At 41.6% G+C, this 19,723-nt stretch overlaps 3 protein-coding genes across 5 annotated transcripts; all 3 read left to right on the forward strand.

Annotated features, from left to right (window-relative positions):
• Positions 1-1,326: 1,326 nt before the first annotated feature.
• On the forward strand, positions 1,327-7,186 carry ppardb (peroxisome proliferator-activated receptor delta b). The gene is made up of 8 exons (XM_035643796.2): positions 1,327-1,765; positions 3,320-3,718; positions 3,831-3,982; positions 4,084-4,222; positions 4,602-4,804; positions 5,083-5,289; positions 5,387-5,630; positions 6,795-7,186. The coding sequence occupies exons 2-8, from the start codon at positions 3,379-3,381 to the stop codon at positions 7,040-7,042; spliced, it is 1,533 nt and encodes a 510-aa protein (XP_035499689.1). The 5' UTR covers positions 1,327-1,765; positions 3,320-3,378; the 3' UTR covers positions 7,043-7,186.
• A 1,885-nt stretch (positions 7,187-9,071) lies between these two features.
• On the forward strand, positions 9,072-14,228 carry mkrn4 (makorin, ring finger protein, 4). 3 transcript variants are annotated; one of them, XM_035643797.2, is made up of 8 exons: positions 9,072-9,208; positions 10,489-10,617; positions 10,708-10,952; positions 11,026-11,111; positions 11,215-11,459; positions 11,555-11,662; positions 13,121-13,220; positions 13,304-14,228. In XM_035643797.2, the coding sequence occupies exons 1-8, from the start codon at positions 9,087-9,089 to the stop codon at positions 13,448-13,450; spliced, it is 1,182 nt and encodes a 393-aa protein (XP_035499690.1). In that variant the 5' UTR covers positions 9,072-9,086; the 3' UTR covers positions 13,451-14,228. The 3 variants fall into 3 exon arrangements, with proteins under 3 accessions (XP_035499690.1, XP_035499693.1, XP_035499694.1); XM_035643800.2 differs by having other exon boundaries at positions 11,218-11,459; XM_035643801.1 differs by having other exon boundaries at positions 9,109-9,310.
• Positions 14,229-14,511: 283 nt separating this feature from the next.
• On the forward strand, positions 14,512-18,786 carry fance (FA complementation group E). The gene is made up of 10 exons (XM_035643795.2): positions 14,512-14,909; positions 15,351-15,939; positions 16,123-16,167; positions 16,269-16,325; positions 16,774-16,917; positions 17,007-17,130; positions 17,361-17,436; positions 17,898-17,964; positions 18,062-18,187; positions 18,304-18,786. The coding sequence occupies exons 1-10, from the start codon at positions 14,710-14,712 to the stop codon at positions 18,409-18,411; spliced, it is 1,536 nt and encodes a 511-aa protein (XP_035499688.2). The 5' UTR covers positions 14,512-14,709; the 3' UTR covers positions 18,412-18,786.
• Positions 18,787-19,723: the final 937 nt, after the last annotated feature.

A 19,723-nucleotide genomic window follows, 5' to 3' on the forward strand; every position in this document is an offset into this window, starting at 1 on the left:
CACAAACTGCATGTTGACTGGTATGATGCTCAGCTAGGTCCAATAGAGTATCTTAGTCTGAATATGTGCTCCTTCTTTCAGTATCAACATAGTTTTTAATTTTATTATGGGGCTATTTTTTCAAGATGAAACACTTTCCTTAACAATAACTCATAAAAAGTACATTTCTTAAAGTTTCAGTTTTGCAGTAACGCAGAGAAACACGTATTAACCAGTAAATGAATATGTAGTGGGAAATCCACAAAAACAAATGTGATTAACTTTTTAACAAATTGTTTAACAATATTAGAGCCAAACATCAGTTGGCTTGAGAGCGATAATAGGTTCTAATCCTTTGTTTTCAGTCTTAATACTGGGACAATACCATTTCTGTAGCTATAAAAAAAGTGCCTTTCGGTTTTGTTGCAGCAGATACTGGGCACTAGCTGAAATTTTGTGAAACATGATTCCAGAGAAGATTGTCTCTTAGGTTGTTTTTATACTGGATTCATAAAACTAAGATGTTTCTAATTTTTAGCCCCCAAGAATAAACATTATTTTACACGTTGTAAACTGAGGGCCCACTGACGCTGCACAAGTGCGTGGCCAGGACTGTTGACCGTACTGTATATTTATCATGTGTCAGTGGTGAAACCTCATACTTTAGAGCAAGAACCAGCATTACTGACTATAGTGTGTATGTTTGTACACATACAAAGAATTTGACTCTGGTTTCTCAGTGTACTCACATACAGACCCAATAACAGGAAGATATTCCAGGACATTGACACGGACAATAAGCTGAGCAAAGATAAGTGAACGTAAACATGCGACTGTTGGGTGCAAGCAGGTTGGAGAGAAATAGATGCGTGCAACAAAAAAATAATGGATGATAACATAAAATGTCTACACACACTCTATATAAATATATAAATATAGATATAACCTGCTCCTGTAGATTGTTAACCAGGATACAAACGAAGCGAGTTTGGGAAAGTGATGACATTTTTTAAATAATATAAGTTATTATATTAGTGGTCATGTCTATTTTGGATTAATTTTTTCTCTAATCTATAAATGTCATTTGAAGTTTTATTTTGTTGAAGAAGAAAAAATCGCGTTCAGCAAAAAATACAGTGACTATCAACAGAGACCTTGACTCTTCAGCCAGAGAGCTGTATACTGGTTGTTGTTCTGTAGTGTGTGTGTGTGTGTGTGTGTGTGTGTGTGTGTGTGATGTGTGTGTGTGTGTGTGTGTGTGTGTGTGTGCTTGTTACGTGTGTGTGTGTGTGTGTTATGTGTGTGTGTCTTTGTTGTGTGTGTGTGTTAGTGTTAGTGTGGGGGGGGGGGGGGGGGCTGTGTCCTGGCATGTGACGAGGAGGAGGAGAGGGGGCAGTGAGGTAAAGCAAAGCAGAGCAAGGCAAAGCCTGGAGCGAGGAGCGGGTCGGGGAGGGATTATCAGTCGACTCCACTGATCTGCATGTGATATGGAAGCCAGCAGAAGTGTCCACGCTGCCTTTCTCTCCCGCGGCGCTCGGCGGTGTGTCGGTGCGGCCGCTCCGTGAAGGCCCGAGTCGCTCTCGGAAGTTTATGTTAGCAGTCCGGGCTGTTAGCTTCCCGTCGCTAGCTCACTGCTGCTGGCTAGTTCACACAAGTTGTCAACAGCCGATCGATCCTGGACCCGGGGACCCGGGGACCGGGGGCTGTCTCTCGCCGCTCGCCCACTTGAGCCCACTGGCAGTTTCCCCCCGAAAACCCTTCTGTACCAGCAGCGCTACTGGCGGAGGTAAGCTACCGTTGATTAAAGCCGCACACGGGAATGTGGGTCAGCCGCGCTAACGGCTAGTGGTAGTCAACAGTCAAGGTTAGTAGCTAACTAGCCGGGCGAGCTAGCAGCGCTGCGCCCCTCGACGACCGCCCGACGGACTGACAGTGACGCGCACTCGAGTTACACGTTCACTGTCGTTCCTCACAGTCGGTAATAAGAAGACAGTCGACCGTGTCCTGACCTCAGCCTCCCTCTCAGCTCGCCGCTCGTATCAACTTATAGCGACTCGTAGGATTGTGTTAGCAGACACTTCCGAGAACCAGTGTGACAGGTTGTGTCCTGGATGACATGTCTTAACAGTCCAAACTTGGAAGTGTTTTTCTATTCTCCCCTCCCCCCTTGATGTTGTGATCACACAGCCCCCACCCCGCTCGATGCCAGCGATCATTGCGCTATTGATCCTTTAAAAAAAAAGAAAAAAAAAAAGGATAATTAATCTGTAGTGAGTGGACACCCTGTGGATGTTTGTCAGGGCACAGCCACATTCACGGACGGATTAATCCGCTAGGGGGCCCCCGGGGGAAAATGTGAACCGCCCCCCCCCCCCGACGCCCTGTCCCCCACCACCACGGCTCAGTGTGTACACAGTGCCGGCACACTGTCCCCCGCAAAGCACGCTCCAAGTACACCGTGCACCCTACCGTGCAGCCGAGGCAAACAATAATACAGATGTCTGCAAGCTGCAGAGGAGACACAGTTTACTTTACAAGATAGTGGAGGACAGACTGAAATGTTTATGGTACATTCATGTTGCACCAGAAACCGTGGGAAACTTGTGTTTCAGTCGGAGGTGTTGCTCTTATTTGTGTCCAGGCTCGGTTCTTTTCTCCTTTTTTTGAAGTTGGGTTTTAGCCTCAGAAATATGTTCTGATTAGAAATTTAGCCAATATGAGGATATATACCTTTGGGTTGCTTTTAAAATCTCATGATATATATTATTTGTTTAACATTATTATTGATAGCATTAATTTACAACAGGCACACATAACAAGAAAACTTAATGATAGAGGTTGCTATTCATATCACCACTTGCCTCACTGGTAATCCACAGTGAGTGTATATCATGTCATAAGCCTATTACTATCAAGGACATTCCTGGCTCCTCAATCTCAGCCAGTAGTACTTGACTGACTTGGGGGGGAAAGGACACCTAGATTAACAGATTGTCAAACATGAATAAATTCACTCATTTCAGTAACAAGTAATATACTGTGACCTGAAGCTAAATTAGCCACACCTTATATTATTATTTTAAAGCTGTGTGCTTACATGAAAATCAGACATTTTATCGCTCTGATAGTTGTTATGACTACCTTTAAACTCAGTTTGGCCAGAGACCGGTCTTTGGAATCAGGCCTTTAACCACTCACGTGCTGGATCTAATAGCGAGTTAGATGATATACTGACTTTTGGGACAAAGTGATGTTGATTCCTTTTGTAGTCCACGTGTTAAGTTTGTATTGTAAATTCAATTTTGCTTGTTCAACACAAAATGAATCTGTCGTTGGATAGTGGAGCTATGATGGCAACGTGACAAGAGGGGAGCCGCTGAGTCAGCTTCAACAGGAACCATGGAAGGGTTTCAGCAAGCTGCTACAGAGCAGCACGACGGGGTGAATGGTTACTGTGAGCCCAAATCCCCCCAGGACACCGCTGATGTCCGGTGGACGTCACCGGAGGGAGAGTCCGGAGGTTCGGACAGCTGCGGGGGGACAAGTGTTTCGGAGCTGACAGACCTGCAAGAGTTGAAGGCCAGGGAAAGTGAGGACGAGGAGGAGAGGGAGGAGAAGGAGGTAGTGCCTGCCTCTAAAGGTCAGAAAGGGGACCAGAAGAATAAAGAGAAAGAACATCTGGATCAGGAAGAGAACAATCACAGCAAGAAAAAAAGCAGTGCAGCATCCAGCTACACCGGTAAGACTTTTATCATTACTTTTTGACATGTTTCTCTTGCTCCCTGTAAGCCGGAACGTGACACTTACTGCAGATGACAGGCTGTAATATTCATGCACTTTTTTTTCTGCAGACCTGTCCCATACCTCGTCACCCTCGCTGTCAGAGCAGCTGCGTCTCGGTCGCGATGACAGCACAGGGGCTGGCATCAGTGTGGAGTGTAAGGTCTGCGGGGACAAGGCCTCTGGCTTCCACTATGGCGTGCACGCCTGTGAGGGTTGCAAGGTATCGCAGCTTGTGTATCACATCAGAAAACGTTCATAACGTTGGTAGTTTTGTCGTGCCTGATGTAAGTTGCTGAACCAGTTGCTCTGTTTCTCCCTCAGGGCTTTTTTCGGCGAACCGTGCGGATGAAACTGGAATATGATCGCTGTGAGCGTTCCTGCAAGATTCAGAAGAAGAATCGTAACAAGTGCCAATATTGTCGCTTCCAGAAGTGCCTGTCTTTGGGAATGTCCCATGATGGTGAGTTTGAAAATAAAGTAATAAATTTGGTCAATTTATTGATGGATTATTACAAATCCAAGGCGTTTATGAAAATATCACGATCTGACGCGGGTGGAAGAGTTTTATCGGACGTGGAGTGTGAAACAAATCTGCTCATTATTTTAACCCTTTTAATCTCCTTTGGAACTTGTTTTTTTTTCATAATATGGTGGTCGGGTGAAAGGTAAGCAAATAGTAAGTTGTAATTGATTTACACTGATAAAAGCTAATTATATAAATAGCTTTTGTGTATCCATTTCGTTGATGGTTAGTTCTTGACTTTCCCTGGTCTCATTTAGGTGATGGGTAATAACAAAAACTCAATAACCCATCAACAATTGTGTTTGTGTTTGCTCAGCAATCCGATATGGACGTATGCCTGAGTCGGAGAGGAAGAAGCTGGTGGCAGGCCTGCTCGCAGAGGAACAGCACCATGGCAAACCAGGTGGCTCTGACCTGAAGACCCTGGCCAAACAAGTCAACACAGCCTACCTGAAGAACCTCAGTATGACCAAGAAGAGGGCCCGCAGCATCCTGATGGGCAAAACCAGCAGCACCTCGGTACATTCCAGTCTTAAAACACCCCGTCTGAGGGGGCCAGTCTGGTTTTAAAGATTTTAAAAATACACGAAACTCTCAGTAAAACATGATCTTCATAGAATCTTAAGAATATGTATCATATCTTTTTTCAAGGATGTGTGGTTCTGATGCTATTGTATTCTGATAAACCTTTATACCATACCCTTCTATATGTCATACCAATTAAATGCTAGTTGTAGGTCTTTTGCAGTTACAGAATTTTTATTCAAGAGAATTATTATTTTTTTTGCCCCTTTTAGCCATTTGTAATCTACGATGTAGACACACTCTGGAAGGCAGAGAGTGGTTTGGTGTGGAGCCAGTTACTTCCAGGTGCGCCCCTGACAAAGGAGATCGGGGTCCATGTGTTCTACCGCTGCCAGTGTACGACAGTGGAGACCGTGCGAGAGCTCACCGAGTTTGCCAAGTCCATTCCAGGGTTTGTGGACCTCTTCCTCAACGACCAGGTGAGTCACTTTCTCCGCAGTGCGCTATACAGTAACTTGATTTGACTTGACTATTTAGGAAGACACTAATATACAGTTGTGCGTTCGCTTCCTGCAGGTGACTTTACTGAAGTATGGCGTGCACGAGGCCATTTTTGCCATGCTGCCGTCTCTCATGAACAAAGATGGACTGTTGGTGGCCAACGGCAAAGGCTTCGTTACCAGGGAGTTCCTGCGAAGCTTACGAAAGCCCTTCAGTGAGATCATGGAGCCCAAATTTGAATTTGCTGTCAAGTTTAATGCTCTGGAGCTGGATGACAGTGACCTGGCCCTGTTTGTTGCTGCCATTATTCTCTGCGGAGGTGAGACTGAAGAATGTCATATTTGCTTGTTGTTATGTTCAGGATATCTCCAGGTCTTGAAAAGTCTTAAAAGGCTTAGAATTCAGCTTCCTCATAAAAATGGCCTTAGTTGGTATTACAGTCTTACATTTAATTTCCTAAAGTCTCTTGTCTGCCGTCGACAGTAGTGTTAGTTATAAAATATCTCTAGTCTGATTACATCCTGTTGGGAGAGAGAAAGTAAAAGTTTAAAATAGCTATTTATGGAGTTCTAGTCAATACCTTCAGATCAAAAGCAAATAGTGTTAATTTTGTCAGCAATTTTTTTTATTTAGTTATAATTTTAGGCCTTTGTCAAATATCCTTGTTAGTTTGTATCTTTTTATTTCAACCTCATTCTGTTTATTGTGGCATCAAAGAAACCTAATATTATTTTAGTCTAGTTTTAGTCAATGAATACTGACATTTTAGTCTGTTTTACTAATCAGATTAAATTAAACACTTCGGCCAAATTTTGTCAAACCAAAACTGCTATGTTTTGTCATTTTATTCAAACATATTTTAAGAGTTTATTTTCTCACTATCTGACTAAAAAACACAGGTTGAATGAGTATCTACCGGTAAAGGTGTGTTCACACCAAGCGTGAAGTGTTACTCACGTGAGTTTGGCCACATGAAATGGAACTGCTGGACTGAAGGAAAAGAAAACATTCGTCAACTAAAATAATTACAGATTTTGATTAAATTTTTGATTTCAGACTACATTTGAGTCTGGAATTTTTCAGTCAACAATGTTGCCTGTATAGTCACAGTTAGTGTTAAAAGACATGGTGCAGTCTCGTCATCCTCTCGTCTTCGTCATGGTATAAAGGGTTGTTGATGAATATATTTAGCTCATTTAACTTAAATCCATTAATCTTTTTATTTAGTCAACCCTTCCATCCTTGTATTGCCCCTTATTCCTGTTCAGGGTTGCATCATATCATTAGGTGTTATGGCGATACAGTACTGCTAGTAAGCAGATACAACAGTTAATAATTATCGGCCATGTTGTCTCTCGTTGTTTTCCATCATAAAAAGATAGGATTGAGTATTAAAAAGGTCTTTTAAAAAATCTGCAGAAACCATGTATTTTTGCTCACTGTTACTCATCACTCTCTCCTTGGTCCCGTCTTGTTCTCCCAGATCGTCCTGGGCTAATGAACGTGAAGCAGGTGGAGCAGAGTCAGGACAACATTCTCCAGGCCCTGGACCTCCACCTCCAAGCGAACCACTCTGACTCCGTCTACCTCTTCCCCAAGCTCTTGCAGAAGATGGCCGACCTCCGTCAGCTGGTTACTGAGAATGCCCAGCTTGTCCAAAAGATTAAAAAGACTGAGTCGGAGACCTCGCTCCACCCTTTACTACAGGAGATCTACAAGGACATGTATTAGTGTTCCTCAGCACAGACTGCTTTCAGCAATACTGTTACAGACTTAATTTTACATTTGAAAATAATACACTGCATTCAGTACAAGCACTGTTCCACGTTCGGGCTTGGATTTTATCACGTGCAGATGAGACAAAGTCAAGTGGTAGGGCTATAACAATCAACAAAGTCTTCACAATGTCACCGTTACCTTCAACACATTAGTGTGTGTGTGTGTGTGTGTGTGTGTGTGTGTGTGTGTGTGTGTGTGTGTGTGTGTGTGTGTGTGTGTGTGTGTGTGTGTGTGTGTGTGTGTGTGTGTGTGTGTGTGTGTGTGTGTGTGTGTGTGTGTGTGTGTGTGTGAGAGAGAGAGATAGAGATAGAAAGCGAGATGAACATCTGGAATCATTTGCTGCAAGTCCTAGTTTCCCACAACGGTCACTTAACAGAGAGAATGATATGTTTTCTCACCAAGGCTGCTCCTATTTCATCCTTATAGAAAAGCTGACCCCAGAGCGGTGTCGAGAGAGAGAGCGTCTCCTCACTCACCTCGCCTCTGTGTTTTCCTGTAAAGGGAAAGCTTTTTAATGTTCTTACACCAACGGCGTAGTTGCAAAAGAGACGAGCCATCAGTTTGTACCTTGCAAAAGAGTTTCGAAATGACGACAATGTCTTTTGTAGAGTGATTGTCCTCAGGCTTTGGGAGAAGCTGAAGATGCACAAGTTGTTTTTGTTTACACCGTTATCATCATCATCATCATCATCATCATCATCACAATGGCCGTTTTTGTTGCCATTTGGTTTATAGAACACAAACTGGGCTGGCTCCAGCAGTGTAGAGCTCTCTCAGTGCAGCTGTCTGTGCAATACCATTTCCATTTTTTTTGAATAAATATGGAGATCCAAGTAATTTAGGTTTTTGTCTTAAAGCCATCTACCCAAAGTGGTAACTAATGGACTATGCTGCAAAGATTTAGTTTCGGAAGCTGACACTAATAACACATCACCTGTTGAAGTACAAGGGACAACATGTTTTTCTTTCATATTTCTTTTCCTTGGACATGCAAATTATCATGAACTTGGCTGTTTTAAGGTTTTCGTTAGTTTATTTGTAATTACGCTACTAATTATCTGTAATTGTCGATCATACTTGTAAGGACAAAAAAACATGAATTATCATTTTGTTTTTATGCATTAAGTATATGTGTTCTTTCATATTACATGCCTGTTTATTTAGTTTAGGTTGTACCAAATATATCATCAAGCATACCAACACATTTTTTTTTTCTTGATGAGGAACTTGGATTTCTACGCCTTAGCAGGATTTACCTAAAACCAGCATACTGTTGATTCTATTTAATTATTTGGAAAATTGATGATTAGAAATCAATCAACATCCACCATCCAGCAAATTATAGCTTGGTTCTGTTCATCCATAATATAACCTCAGACCTAGATTATTACTTGGTCTGTGTAAGAGGCACAAAGTGTAACAGCCTTAGAATACTGTTGCCAGGTTTCATACGTTTCTGTTTTTTTTTCTCCCTCTTAATTATTTCACTGTACCCATTCTGAGTGGAATTGCGCACATGGACTCCACCTTCAGAAGTCTCCTCCTGTGCTCTTATTCTGTCTTGATCCCTATCTACCTCTAATGTATGAATCTGTAACATTCTTCCACTGTCTCATCCAATTTTCTGACCATTTTTTTACGACTTAATTTTTTGCCTTAAGTCCTGCTTTTTGGTACCCATTGCAATTTTGATTTTGTAGGCTGATGTGGATGGATAAAACGAGAAAGTACGCCAAAACAAAAAACAAAAAAGTTGATGTAAGCTACCTCTATGCCTGTGTAAGTGATGGATTGACACATTTGTTCACAGAAAGAAAAAGTGTGAAGACTTGAAATAATTTCGTCCTTATAGTCACATGTAACCTACCTGCGGATGTAGCTTAGTTACATCTCACTTATAAACTTTATTAGAAACAATGATTTTTCTTTCTCTCCGCGTTTTTTTTTTTGAATATGAGGCAAGATTACGCAGCATGTCTGATGCACCTGCCCTCCGATGACGTCACCGCCGCGTAATGAGCGGTTGAAAGACGGATCTGATCTGACGTCGCGAGCGTTACGTGCAACAACGGCGACGTCACGTTCCCATTGGCTCGTCGCTCGGTTAATTGGCGAAAGGTAACCGGCTGTTAACTATTTAGCCGGTGTGATGGAGGGCGCTTGGCGGCAGTCTCAAAACACAGGGAGGATGGACTCGGGCCGCGGTGGAGGTATCTGTAGGTGAGAGGAACTGATCGACCTACGACCTGTCGGTAACCGTCGATAACCGTCGATAGCCGTCTCCGCGTGTGCTACTGTTAAATGCCGCCGTGCTACGCTCGGTCGTTACGGCGTAAAAGCGACTCGTGCACGTTGTTCTTCTGCAATTGATATCAGACGATGTCGCGTTCAGTGGTTGTCTTTACCTGTTTATTCGGTTATGAGCGGCAGCGGTGTGAAAACAAACCGCTGGATGTGTGCTAATGCTCGGGACTGAGGTGAAACACGACAAAAGTGTTCGATTTTTGGACTCCTGTCCTCTCAGAGACAGTTATAACATGCGAAGTGAAACAGTGTTGTGACCTAATTTAAGAAGAATATATAAGTGAAAACTGCTAACTAGCTAAGTTAGTCACTCTCGGTAACTTCTTTGCGACTGTTGGATGCCTCGATTTCCGACAGCATGTGAACGTCACCTGTTGCGTTGACGGGCCCATGTCTCTTTTTAATTTAATCAATTGATAGTTTTTGAACTGTTTTATCTCAGACACTTTAGAAACTAGTTTCAGAGTATTATTGCAAACCGCTTCCCAACATGTGTGAGCAGTGTCCGTTTTGTTGACAACTCTCCTGTAACTGCCCTTAACGTCGTCACGTTTCTATCCAGAAGTGATTCTCTTATTTCAGACCAGCTTTGCCTTCAAATTGGGTCAGGATGCCAAGATCGATAAATAAATAATGTGTATAGTGTTTTGCAGGCCTTGTACTGAAAGGAACTGCTCATCTAGCGGGACTTGATATATGGATGGATAGAAAAATGTCTGGCAACAATTACAATAATCAGCTCAGTCACTTATCAAAAAAAGTAAAACAAAACAACCCTATATTTTCTTTAACATTTCGGGGTTTGGGACCTTTGGGCAAACAAATGAAGACGTTGGCAGATCCTTTGCAGACTTGCAATGGGTGTTTTTGACAAGCGTGTTGATTCATTGTCTCAACAGTTGCTATAAAAAATGAAATATGAATTGATAATGAAAAGCATTTTGTTAGTTGTTGCCCTGGTCCTATTTAGTTGACATTCAGAGATCTGAAAGCGTTTTGGAGGACTTTTAACTTGACCTGCCCTAAGACGCACAACCGGGCTCTGCTTCTAAGAACACATGGTAGGAATTGACTCTTTTACCTTGTCATTTCAGGCATTTCTTGAGTGGCTCTTGCAGATTTGGTCCAAGATGTCATTATCGACATGAGTGGCCAGTTATACAGTCGGCTCAAATCTGTAGGCACTTTCAGAAAGGTGTTTGCTGGTATGGTGAACGCTGCAGGTAATCTTTTTTCCCGCGTGTGTGCGTGCGTGTCTGTGTGTGTGATCAAAGAGGTTGATATGCATACACATTTCTTTATTCCAATACTAGGTTTCTCCATGTCCTTCAGTCTGACGTTGATGCAGCAGTTGCAGGTAGAAGAGGTTCGGTGCCTGCCGTGTCCTCCACCTCCCGTGTGGCTCGCGCTCAACCTGACAGAAGAGGGTCTGAGCCAACGCTCATGCAGGCCCAGATGCTGTCCAGGCACGATTGCAGCCGATCAGGGAGGCTGGCTCATATCTCAAATTCCAACATTGGACGCCTGGCAGTAAATATCACTGTGGAAGAATCACAAGGTATTGGATGTTTTCATGGGCGAAATTGACTTTGCTCAGAATTTCTATTTATTTTTATACTACTTTTTTGCAGATACTGAATCTCTAACTGCTTCTCTGGAATCGGTCCAAAGCTCAAATGCTGCTGAAGCGGGTGCAAGTGATAGAAGAAATGAGCAGGTCCGTTTCTTATCTGCTGCGTTCACTGTGATCGTCTTATAGGCCATAGGAGAGAATTAAACTAGACTTAGACTTTTGCTAACGTCAGTTATTTTGTGTTCAGCAGACCTCTTCAACTGAGACAACAGAGGAAGGGGCTGCGGCTGCAGCCTCCGGTACCCAGGGGGAAGTGGAGGCTCTGCTCCAGAGTAAAAACGTGACCTGTGGCATCTGCATGGACAAGGTGTATGAAAAGACGGATCTACGAGAGCAAGTATTTGGAATATTGCCAAACTGCAGTCACGCCTTCTGTTTACAATGCATAATGACCTGGAGGAAAATGAAAGACTTTGAGCCAGACGTGGTAAAGTAGGTGCCATTAATATTTGAATATTTTACGGCATCTGAGGACATTACTGTATGAGGATCTGACTCAACACCAGTGTTTAATGATTAATCCCCAGGAGCTGCCCACAATGTCGAGTGAGATCTGCCTTTTATGTGCCAAACAAATACTGGGTTGAAGGGCAAGCAAAAGAAAGTGTGATTGTCGCCTTCAAAGAGAAATGCAGGTAAGATAAATAACATTCATTTAGCAGACGCTTTTGTCCAAAGCCACGTACAATAAGTTCAGTTTTGATAGCAGCGCTAATCTCTACAGCAGGAGCCGGTTGCACAGCACTTAGTGAGTTTAACCTAGTTCTAATGTAAGCATAATGTGGAGCATAATTAGATATTTCTCACGTACTCTAAACTGTATATATTTCAACTCTTAAACTCAGATTTCTCCATGTATGCAGACATAAATTAATACCTACATTTACTTAAGCTAAATTGAGCTTGAGGTTTGACACGATGGGCTTTAAAACTTTATTGTCATCAGTGCAGGTGGAATGATTTATCATCCTACTTGGTCACAGTTTGAAAAATGATTCTGAAGTTATTTTATCATTGCTGGGTAAGATAACATAGGTTTCAGTCATTTATCCTTTTCCCCATACTGATCGTGTTCTTCAAGAGATTTCAAGGTTCTGGCCCATTCATCTCTCGCATGTTCACTGATTTGTCTTTTAACTTGTAGTTATTGTTTTGCCTGACTTGCTGTCTTACTGTGACATTAAAGTTGACTGAAACTTGGTTGCAATTGAAAACTTCAAAGACAAAAACAATGTTCCAGTTTGAGTGAGAACACATCTGGGAGTGTGATGAAATCAGCAACTCAAAATGTTCATTCTTAAAATTACCACCAGGTTCCAAAAAATAAAATGATCCAACAGTTGAGGTTGATTCCAAAAACATCTTGCTTTAATATTTACTGTCTAGAGAGTTTGTAAGTTTGCAAATGAGAGCTTGGACCTTAATCTGACATTTTAGAAAAATGTAATACTTGGAATTGTCTGTTGTATTGTACTAATAACCTAAGATGGATTCTAAAGTCTTCTACACATGATTTATTTTACCTATGGGTTTGTTTTTTCTCGCAAAGCACATGATCAAATGCTGTGTTCCAGACAACTCAGAAGGGTTATTATTTACTTAATAATAATTCAATTAAATACAGGCCAATATAATTTACATTGCCATTTTAGTCGATGGTTTACCATTGAAAGTGCTCACTTCCATGCGTGCCCACAATGTTGTGACACCTGACCACTGCTTCACCATGAAATCGAGGTGGATGGATCTGCGTCGAGTTCCCGAGTAGGAACTCTGACTTTGAGTGGTACTACGTAGTTCTTCCTTTTTTTAGCATGTCAGAAAATCTCCACTTCTGAGTTGTCTGAAAGAAGATACTTCCTTGGGTCCTCAGCAATACACCCGGCAAGTTTGGACTCTATTGGATGAGCTGTCTTTGAGAAATTAGAAGGGACAAGCAGATTTCTGGCTTTATGTAACTGGGTGTTAAATCATGCTTGGTGATCCTTTGAACTTCAACCCAGTGCTGAATTGTCATAGTTTTGTTTGATTAACTCACACATGATACTGAAGACACCCCCAACCTGATCTGTCTCCTCTCTGGTGATTTACAGAAGGAAAAGCTGCATTTACTATGCACGTTACGGATGCTGCCCCTTCAAAACGGAGTGCCTTTATCGACATGATAAATCTACACGTCGCAGATCATTTACAGTAAATATACTTTAAAATCTTGTGCGCTGTTGATGTTGGTGTGTTTACTTTGCTTTTACCATACTTTTGTTCCCTGCTCACAGTATCCTACAGAAGATGAAGACGACTACGATGGCTTAGATCTACTTAATTTTTTCATAGCCATGACCCTTCTCAGTGGTGATGACGATGACGACGTTGATGACTATGACTTTACCTTTTCCGACCTAACGGAGGAGTATGGTTTCTGAGCTGCTGTTTTCTTTTTTCATTCTTTTTGTCAGTGCCTGAAACCACTGAATGGGGCCTCGTCTATTCGTAACCATTGGTCTCAGGAGAACACATGGTTGTGTTGTGACTCTTCTGTCCTCCTTGTATCAGTATTAAAACAACTTTTGAGTAGCTGTGATCAGGACAAGGGAAACCAACCACGCACCATGGAGGGCCAAGTGTGTTCATATTATTGATTGGTCAGACAGGCAGTTCAGCGTCAGAAGAACTAATCTGTGAAATTAGCTTCTCCAGTTGTTTGGGAATTAGTACACTTGACTCTCCGTGGCGCATGGTTTGTCGCGCCAATTCAAGATACAAGCCCCCCAGATAGAAATTCAAGATTTGTCCCGTTTCTGAGGATTTTGTATTAATCTGTGGCATCGTAATAATTAAGGGTTTACCCTCCTATGGCCATAGTGCTTCAAATATGTTGCAGATTGTCAATTTCCCTATTAACGTCTCTGCTGATGTAATACCAGTGCTCATTTCTGACTTCTCTGCTTGCAATTTGCACCATTTTGATATTTTAAAAAGTGTTATGTGGATGTTAGTTTTAATTGTCTAAAGATAAAAAGTGTACTGTACCTGCTTTCTTCCTAATGTCCACTACCGATGATACCTGCCTCAAGTGGTAGTAATGACAAGCCTTTTCCTGGTTTTTGGCAAGAATACAAAATGTTAAGATTTTATTTCTTTTAAAGAAGTTGTACTTGTACACAGAAAATAAAACATTGCTTCACACTTTGTCTCACTGAACGGGTGTGTCATGCTCTTTATTGATTATTTTACAGTCTTAAAAGTGGATTTAAAGAATGAATGTGTAATTTCAGGGACGATAATCTGTTTTGTCTGACGCCACCACTAGATGGAGATGTCGAGCACGGGGTCAGACAAGTGTGACACTCAAAGAAGAAATGTTTAGGAAAAACAAGAGCGATGGGTACTTGAATATGAGAAGGAAATCATGGCGCTGGGTGTTAGACCTAAATAGTACATCTATGGTGTTAGATCATTGTCGCAGAGGAGATCAGGAAATCTATCTTTTTAGTAGTCGCTGGAATTATTGGGAGACTTTAATGTTTGAGTAAAGTAACCGCTCTAGTCCGCCCTCCAGTAGGTGGCAGTATAACGCCTAAAAGCTGTTGGCAGACCGCCGTTAAAAGGAGGTGGAAGAAGTCTCACGCACACTGGCGGGTAGTAGAAGTAAACACTGGCGAAGGAAGCTCGAGACCTCGGCATGTTTCTGAGTCGGTTTGACGGCCAGTCGAAGCTCCTGGTCGGCTCGCTGATGTCCGGAGCCTCCGGCGGCCTCAGGGCGCTGGACGTCTTCCACAGGCAGCAGCGAGCGAACCCGGACATGTCGCTGGGTCCCTTCATAGAGACACTGTGTCAAGACGAAGTCCCCTGTCCACACCCTGGGGCCCAGACACTGACCGTGTGAGTGAGTGTGTGTGTACACAGCTGTGGTATTAGTATCGACATTTTTACTGCACCATATTAATCTGATTTATCATCTACCAATATTTCAATCACTGATTTTGCTTGAAACGAAAACATGACTACACATGACTTCTGATTGTTGCCAATATCGGCCGTCTCACAGAAATTATACTTTTGAAATATGCAGCAGACAAGTGATATGTTAAGTCCATTAGCGCTCACCTAAGACCAGAGAATGTATCGATTAGTTTAAAAAAAGTAGATATATTTATATATGTTGCTTAAAAAAATCGATTAAGTATTTGCTGATTATTTTTCTTTCAATCAATTGATCATATTGTCTCAGCTCTACCAAAGACAAACTGTTCACATGTGTCACATAATGTCATCTACCAGTTGCTTATGTCTCTCACACCCTTTCTTCCTCACCTACTCCAGCAAACCCCTGGTGTGCCTGTTTCCTGCACTGTTCAAACAGAATCTGCTGTCCTTCATCTACCTGATCCACTCGGTTCTTCCTCCAACATCAGTCCTCTGTCTGCTCAAGTGCCTCAGCCAGGACCCTCATCCAAACCCCTGGATCTCCGCTCTGGGTCGACAGTTGAGGAGGAGCCTGGGGGTGCACGATGAGGAGCCTCTGTACACTCCACTGTGCAGCCAAAGACTGAAGGAGCTGTCGCAGCGTTTGGTTGTTTCGGGGGAGACCGGCGGATGGGCCAAGTGCCTCACAGGTCCAACAGAAGAATCTGGATCTCAGAGTGCGTCTGGTTTGTCAGAGCTTGGGACACAGAGGAAAAGGAAAGTAAGTTTTGTCACCGTGGACTCTGGCGGTGAAGAGGAAACCGGACAGCAGAGCAAACGGATAAAGATGGATGTCTGTGGTAACGAGTGTGTCAGTGCAGAAGAACAGAACGCAAACGAGGAGACATCAGAAAGGTTAGAACGAGATGCTCGGGCAGAAACTCCTGCTGAAGAACTGCAGCCAGCACCAGGTCGTCTGTGTGACTCCCTGCCTGAACACATTAAGGTAGAGACATTAGTAAGGAAGCACTTTGTCTGAAATGTATCATCCATTTCTACTATGTGACACATTTCTTTTCATTCCTCAAAAAGAGCTGGACTAATTAAATCAAGTTTACTAATCAGGCCATTTTTTTGATCACACAGATTGAAAATGAAATGATAATATTATTCCACTGTTTTTTGTTAGGTCTCTGTTCTTCAAATCAAAGAATTACTGGAAAATCAGACCGAGGTAGGAAAATATGTTTTCTGTCGTCTACCCAGCACATTTGGCACAGTCTTAAAATGATATTTGTTAATTCAATAATTATTAATTCTGTTGTCTGTTTGCAGTGGGACCAGAGCTCCGTGGATGTGTTCAAAGTGCTGAATGACTGTGACCCCGCCCAAGTGGGTCTACAAATTTTTTTTGCTGACTTTTAAAGATGTTTTTCTCCTCTGTGTTTATATTTTAAAGTGATTTGCAAGATTTTATTTACCTGAATAATTTTCTTTCAATCAGGACAAAATATCAGATGCATCCTTCAGTGTAATGCTAAATAACACCAGTAGAAATGAGTTGAGTTAACATCTCAGCAAAAACTAAACACAAGCTTCATAAAAGGAGTATGTATTTAGATTGTGCTCCAGTACAATAAATAAAGTAGGGAAAACAGAAGAAAAATCAACTACCAGCCTGAATCCCACTGGTTAGTGTAGTGACTTCAATTCAATGTGATTTATCCTGTAGCTCCACTTGACAAGAGAGGAAGATTTTTCTTAACAACTCATATTATATGTGCAATTACTGACAGGGCTCTGATGAGACAATTCCCACTTCTCTTCCTCTGCTTTTTAGGTGGAGGTGTTATGCACCTCGCTGAGTTTGTCTGATTTACCGGAGCAGATGTTGCCTAAACTGTGCAGCAGTGTTTTGACTCTCACCCCTGACCTCAGCTACAGCACGACTGCAACACTCATCAAGAGTCTCCTGCTGGACAAGGTACATCACCGGAAATGCAAAGGATGCAACAAAAAAAGGTCTGCTGTGCTTGACAGTAATGGGATGATGTCCTGGTGCTGCCTTTGTAGGTCCTGTCCCTGTCAGAACCGGCCTCCAGAAGTCTGGTCACTGCCGTAACGTCACTGTGTAGCCACTATCCTAGACCCATGTGCCACGCTCTAATCGGACAAGTTCTTATGGAGAAGAACATAGGTGAGGAAAAGGCTGAGCTGCAACTACACAAATTAATAATTTATTAACACAGTTTGTCCCCCCGGGGGGTCAGAATAGTAATCCAGCAGTGGATTCAGAGACCCTGGTTCAAGTATACATAAAACAACAAACATGTTTTGATAGTGTGGAGAGATGAGCCAGGACCTTTTACCCAGTCGTTTGCCCTCACATCAATTGATCCACTATTCTGAACTTTGTTTTGTTTTCAGGGAATCCACAGGCTGAGTTGCTGAACAGACTGATAGAGAGCTGCCTGGATTCACACTACAGACTACTGCTGCTTCAGTACGATAAAACATATGAATTCTGTATTTCTATCTGTCAAATGCTGTGGATCTTTTCCTGCCAGCCCCCTAGTAAAATTTTCCTGGAAGTTAGCCCATGTGAGAATGCAACAGGAAAATCCACAGCAAGTGAGTGTGCGTGCGTGTTGATGACTGTAAACAAAAACACTGCACTTCCACAGTGGGATTATCATCATGTCCTGCCTCGTGCATGCTCAACCCAGAAGCCACAAAACGTTCCAGAAATGTTCCTGTTTGTTTGAACTCGCCTGAATTGGACAATCTCCTGCTGCGGTCGTCATATTGAACAGCAAACTCCGGAAAATGTCCGGACCCAATTTTCTAGACTTCTTCCGGAGTACATGTCTGAAAACAGCTTAAGTGGCACAGAATAATAACAGGCTCAGAAGGTGATTTGTTTTTGCTTTTTTGATGCAGTCTTTCACCTTATTCTTCTTCCAGAGTGACATTCAAGGTTGCATGGAGTGAGGCAGTGCTCTCCATTATCCACAGCTTGCTAGACTCCAAGGTTAGCACAGGGTTTTTTCATGGGAAAAGTGCTACAAGACCAGTCATAATATTATTTGCTATTGAATTACCTGTTGTTTTTTTTCTCTCTTTCTCAGCCTGATCTGAATGAAGAAGTGTTCACACAATTCACTGCACAGCTCGTCAGCCAGGGTCCACAATTCACAAAGTCTGTGAAGTTTGCCAAAATTATGTTAACGGTCCTCACCAAATACAGCAGCCATGTGAGTTTGTAAATTTGTATCATGAATGAGGCTTTAACACTGGATGAAGCTCTGTTTGTAATTTTTCTCTCTCTCTCTACAATTATATATATATATATATTAATCTTTTTTTCCAGGTGACTGCTCCACACAAACACTCCCTGTCGGGTTGCCTGACGTTAAATGAGACCTTCCTGAAAAAGTCTCTTCAAGCTGCTCTGAAAAGAATCGCACACACAAAGTGAATCGCCCTATTATTAGTTCTTATAACAATATACAGACATTAAATAAATTGTGCATAACATATAATGTAGCTGTAAGCAGATGTAAGGACAGTTTAATTCTGATATACAATATTTTTTTAAAAAGTATAACCTCTCTGAAGACATCTAATTTGTTTTTCTATTTTATCATTTATTAGTTTATACACCAACCTCCACTTTTGGATGCCTTATAAGAGGGGTTCCAGTCGTTGACAATATGATAACAGACAAATGTCTGTTAACATCTACGTTATAATGGGTTATTAAGTATGTTTCATATCCTGAATTGTGGGACTTGATGTTGGGATGTGAAGTTTCTTCTGACCTAATGTGTGTCAATAAATATGTTTGAATAAATCTGTGTTTTTCTTCTTGGCAATAATCTAACATGAAGCACCTCAGACCAGTTTGAAACTGACTCATTTCCCCTCTCATTGTAAAAATTCACCCCTGAGTAAGATCTCATTTTAAAGATTTTATTGTGAAAATATTCCCAAATGATAACTTCGTCCAACCACAAACTTTGGTGGAACAGATGAAGCTCTTTCTGCCGTAATATTCAACGTGTTGGTCTGGATGTCAACAGAATGAATGACATGTAAAGACAAATAGGTTTGTTCTATTTATTTGGTGAGTAAGCTCAGTCACCAGTCATCAGTGGAGTCATAATTTAGCCAGAATTAATGAATCTATGTAGAAGGAATTTAGTCTAAAATCTCTGTGCACCTCAATGATGCTTTTAAAGAATCTATCAGGCTATGGGTGAAATATTTTACTACTCTTGTCCAATGTGTTTGAATTTTTTATGCTGAACATTTTTGATATGTGTCTAAAATAAAAGATATGGCGCTGAAATACTGAGAAATACAAGTATGTTTCTTAAATCCAATTTTAGGTGTATTCTATCTGAAGATTTTTATTTAGTTCTTCTTCCAAATCACAACATAATATTGTATGTGTTTTTCACTGTAGTTATTTGAGAGGGGACTAGTTACCCTGCAGATTCAGAGTTTATATATATAACGTGATGCACAGTTATACCGTATATTAAACAGTCCAATGGTATAATTGTCTCCACAGGATGTTTATATGTTAAACCATCTGTTTCTGATGGTACGGGGTTCAAATGCAGCACTGCAAATTTTAAGGCTGTATTTTTAAACTGATTTTAACATTAACTGTTCTTACATTCAAAATGTATACTTACATAAATATAAACTAACATTTTTGAGCATTGTTCATCAAATACAGTAAACTGCTTTCGCTTTAGAGAAAGATTAATAGAAATATTAAA

This window comes from Scophthalmus maximus, chromosome 3, assembly GCF_022379125.1.
Source record: "Scophthalmus maximus strain ysfricsl-2021 chromosome 3, ASM2237912v1, whole genome shotgun sequence".
NCBI classification, from domain to species: domain Eukaryota; kingdom Metazoa; phylum Chordata; class Actinopteri; order Pleuronectiformes; family Scophthalmidae; genus Scophthalmus; species Scophthalmus maximus.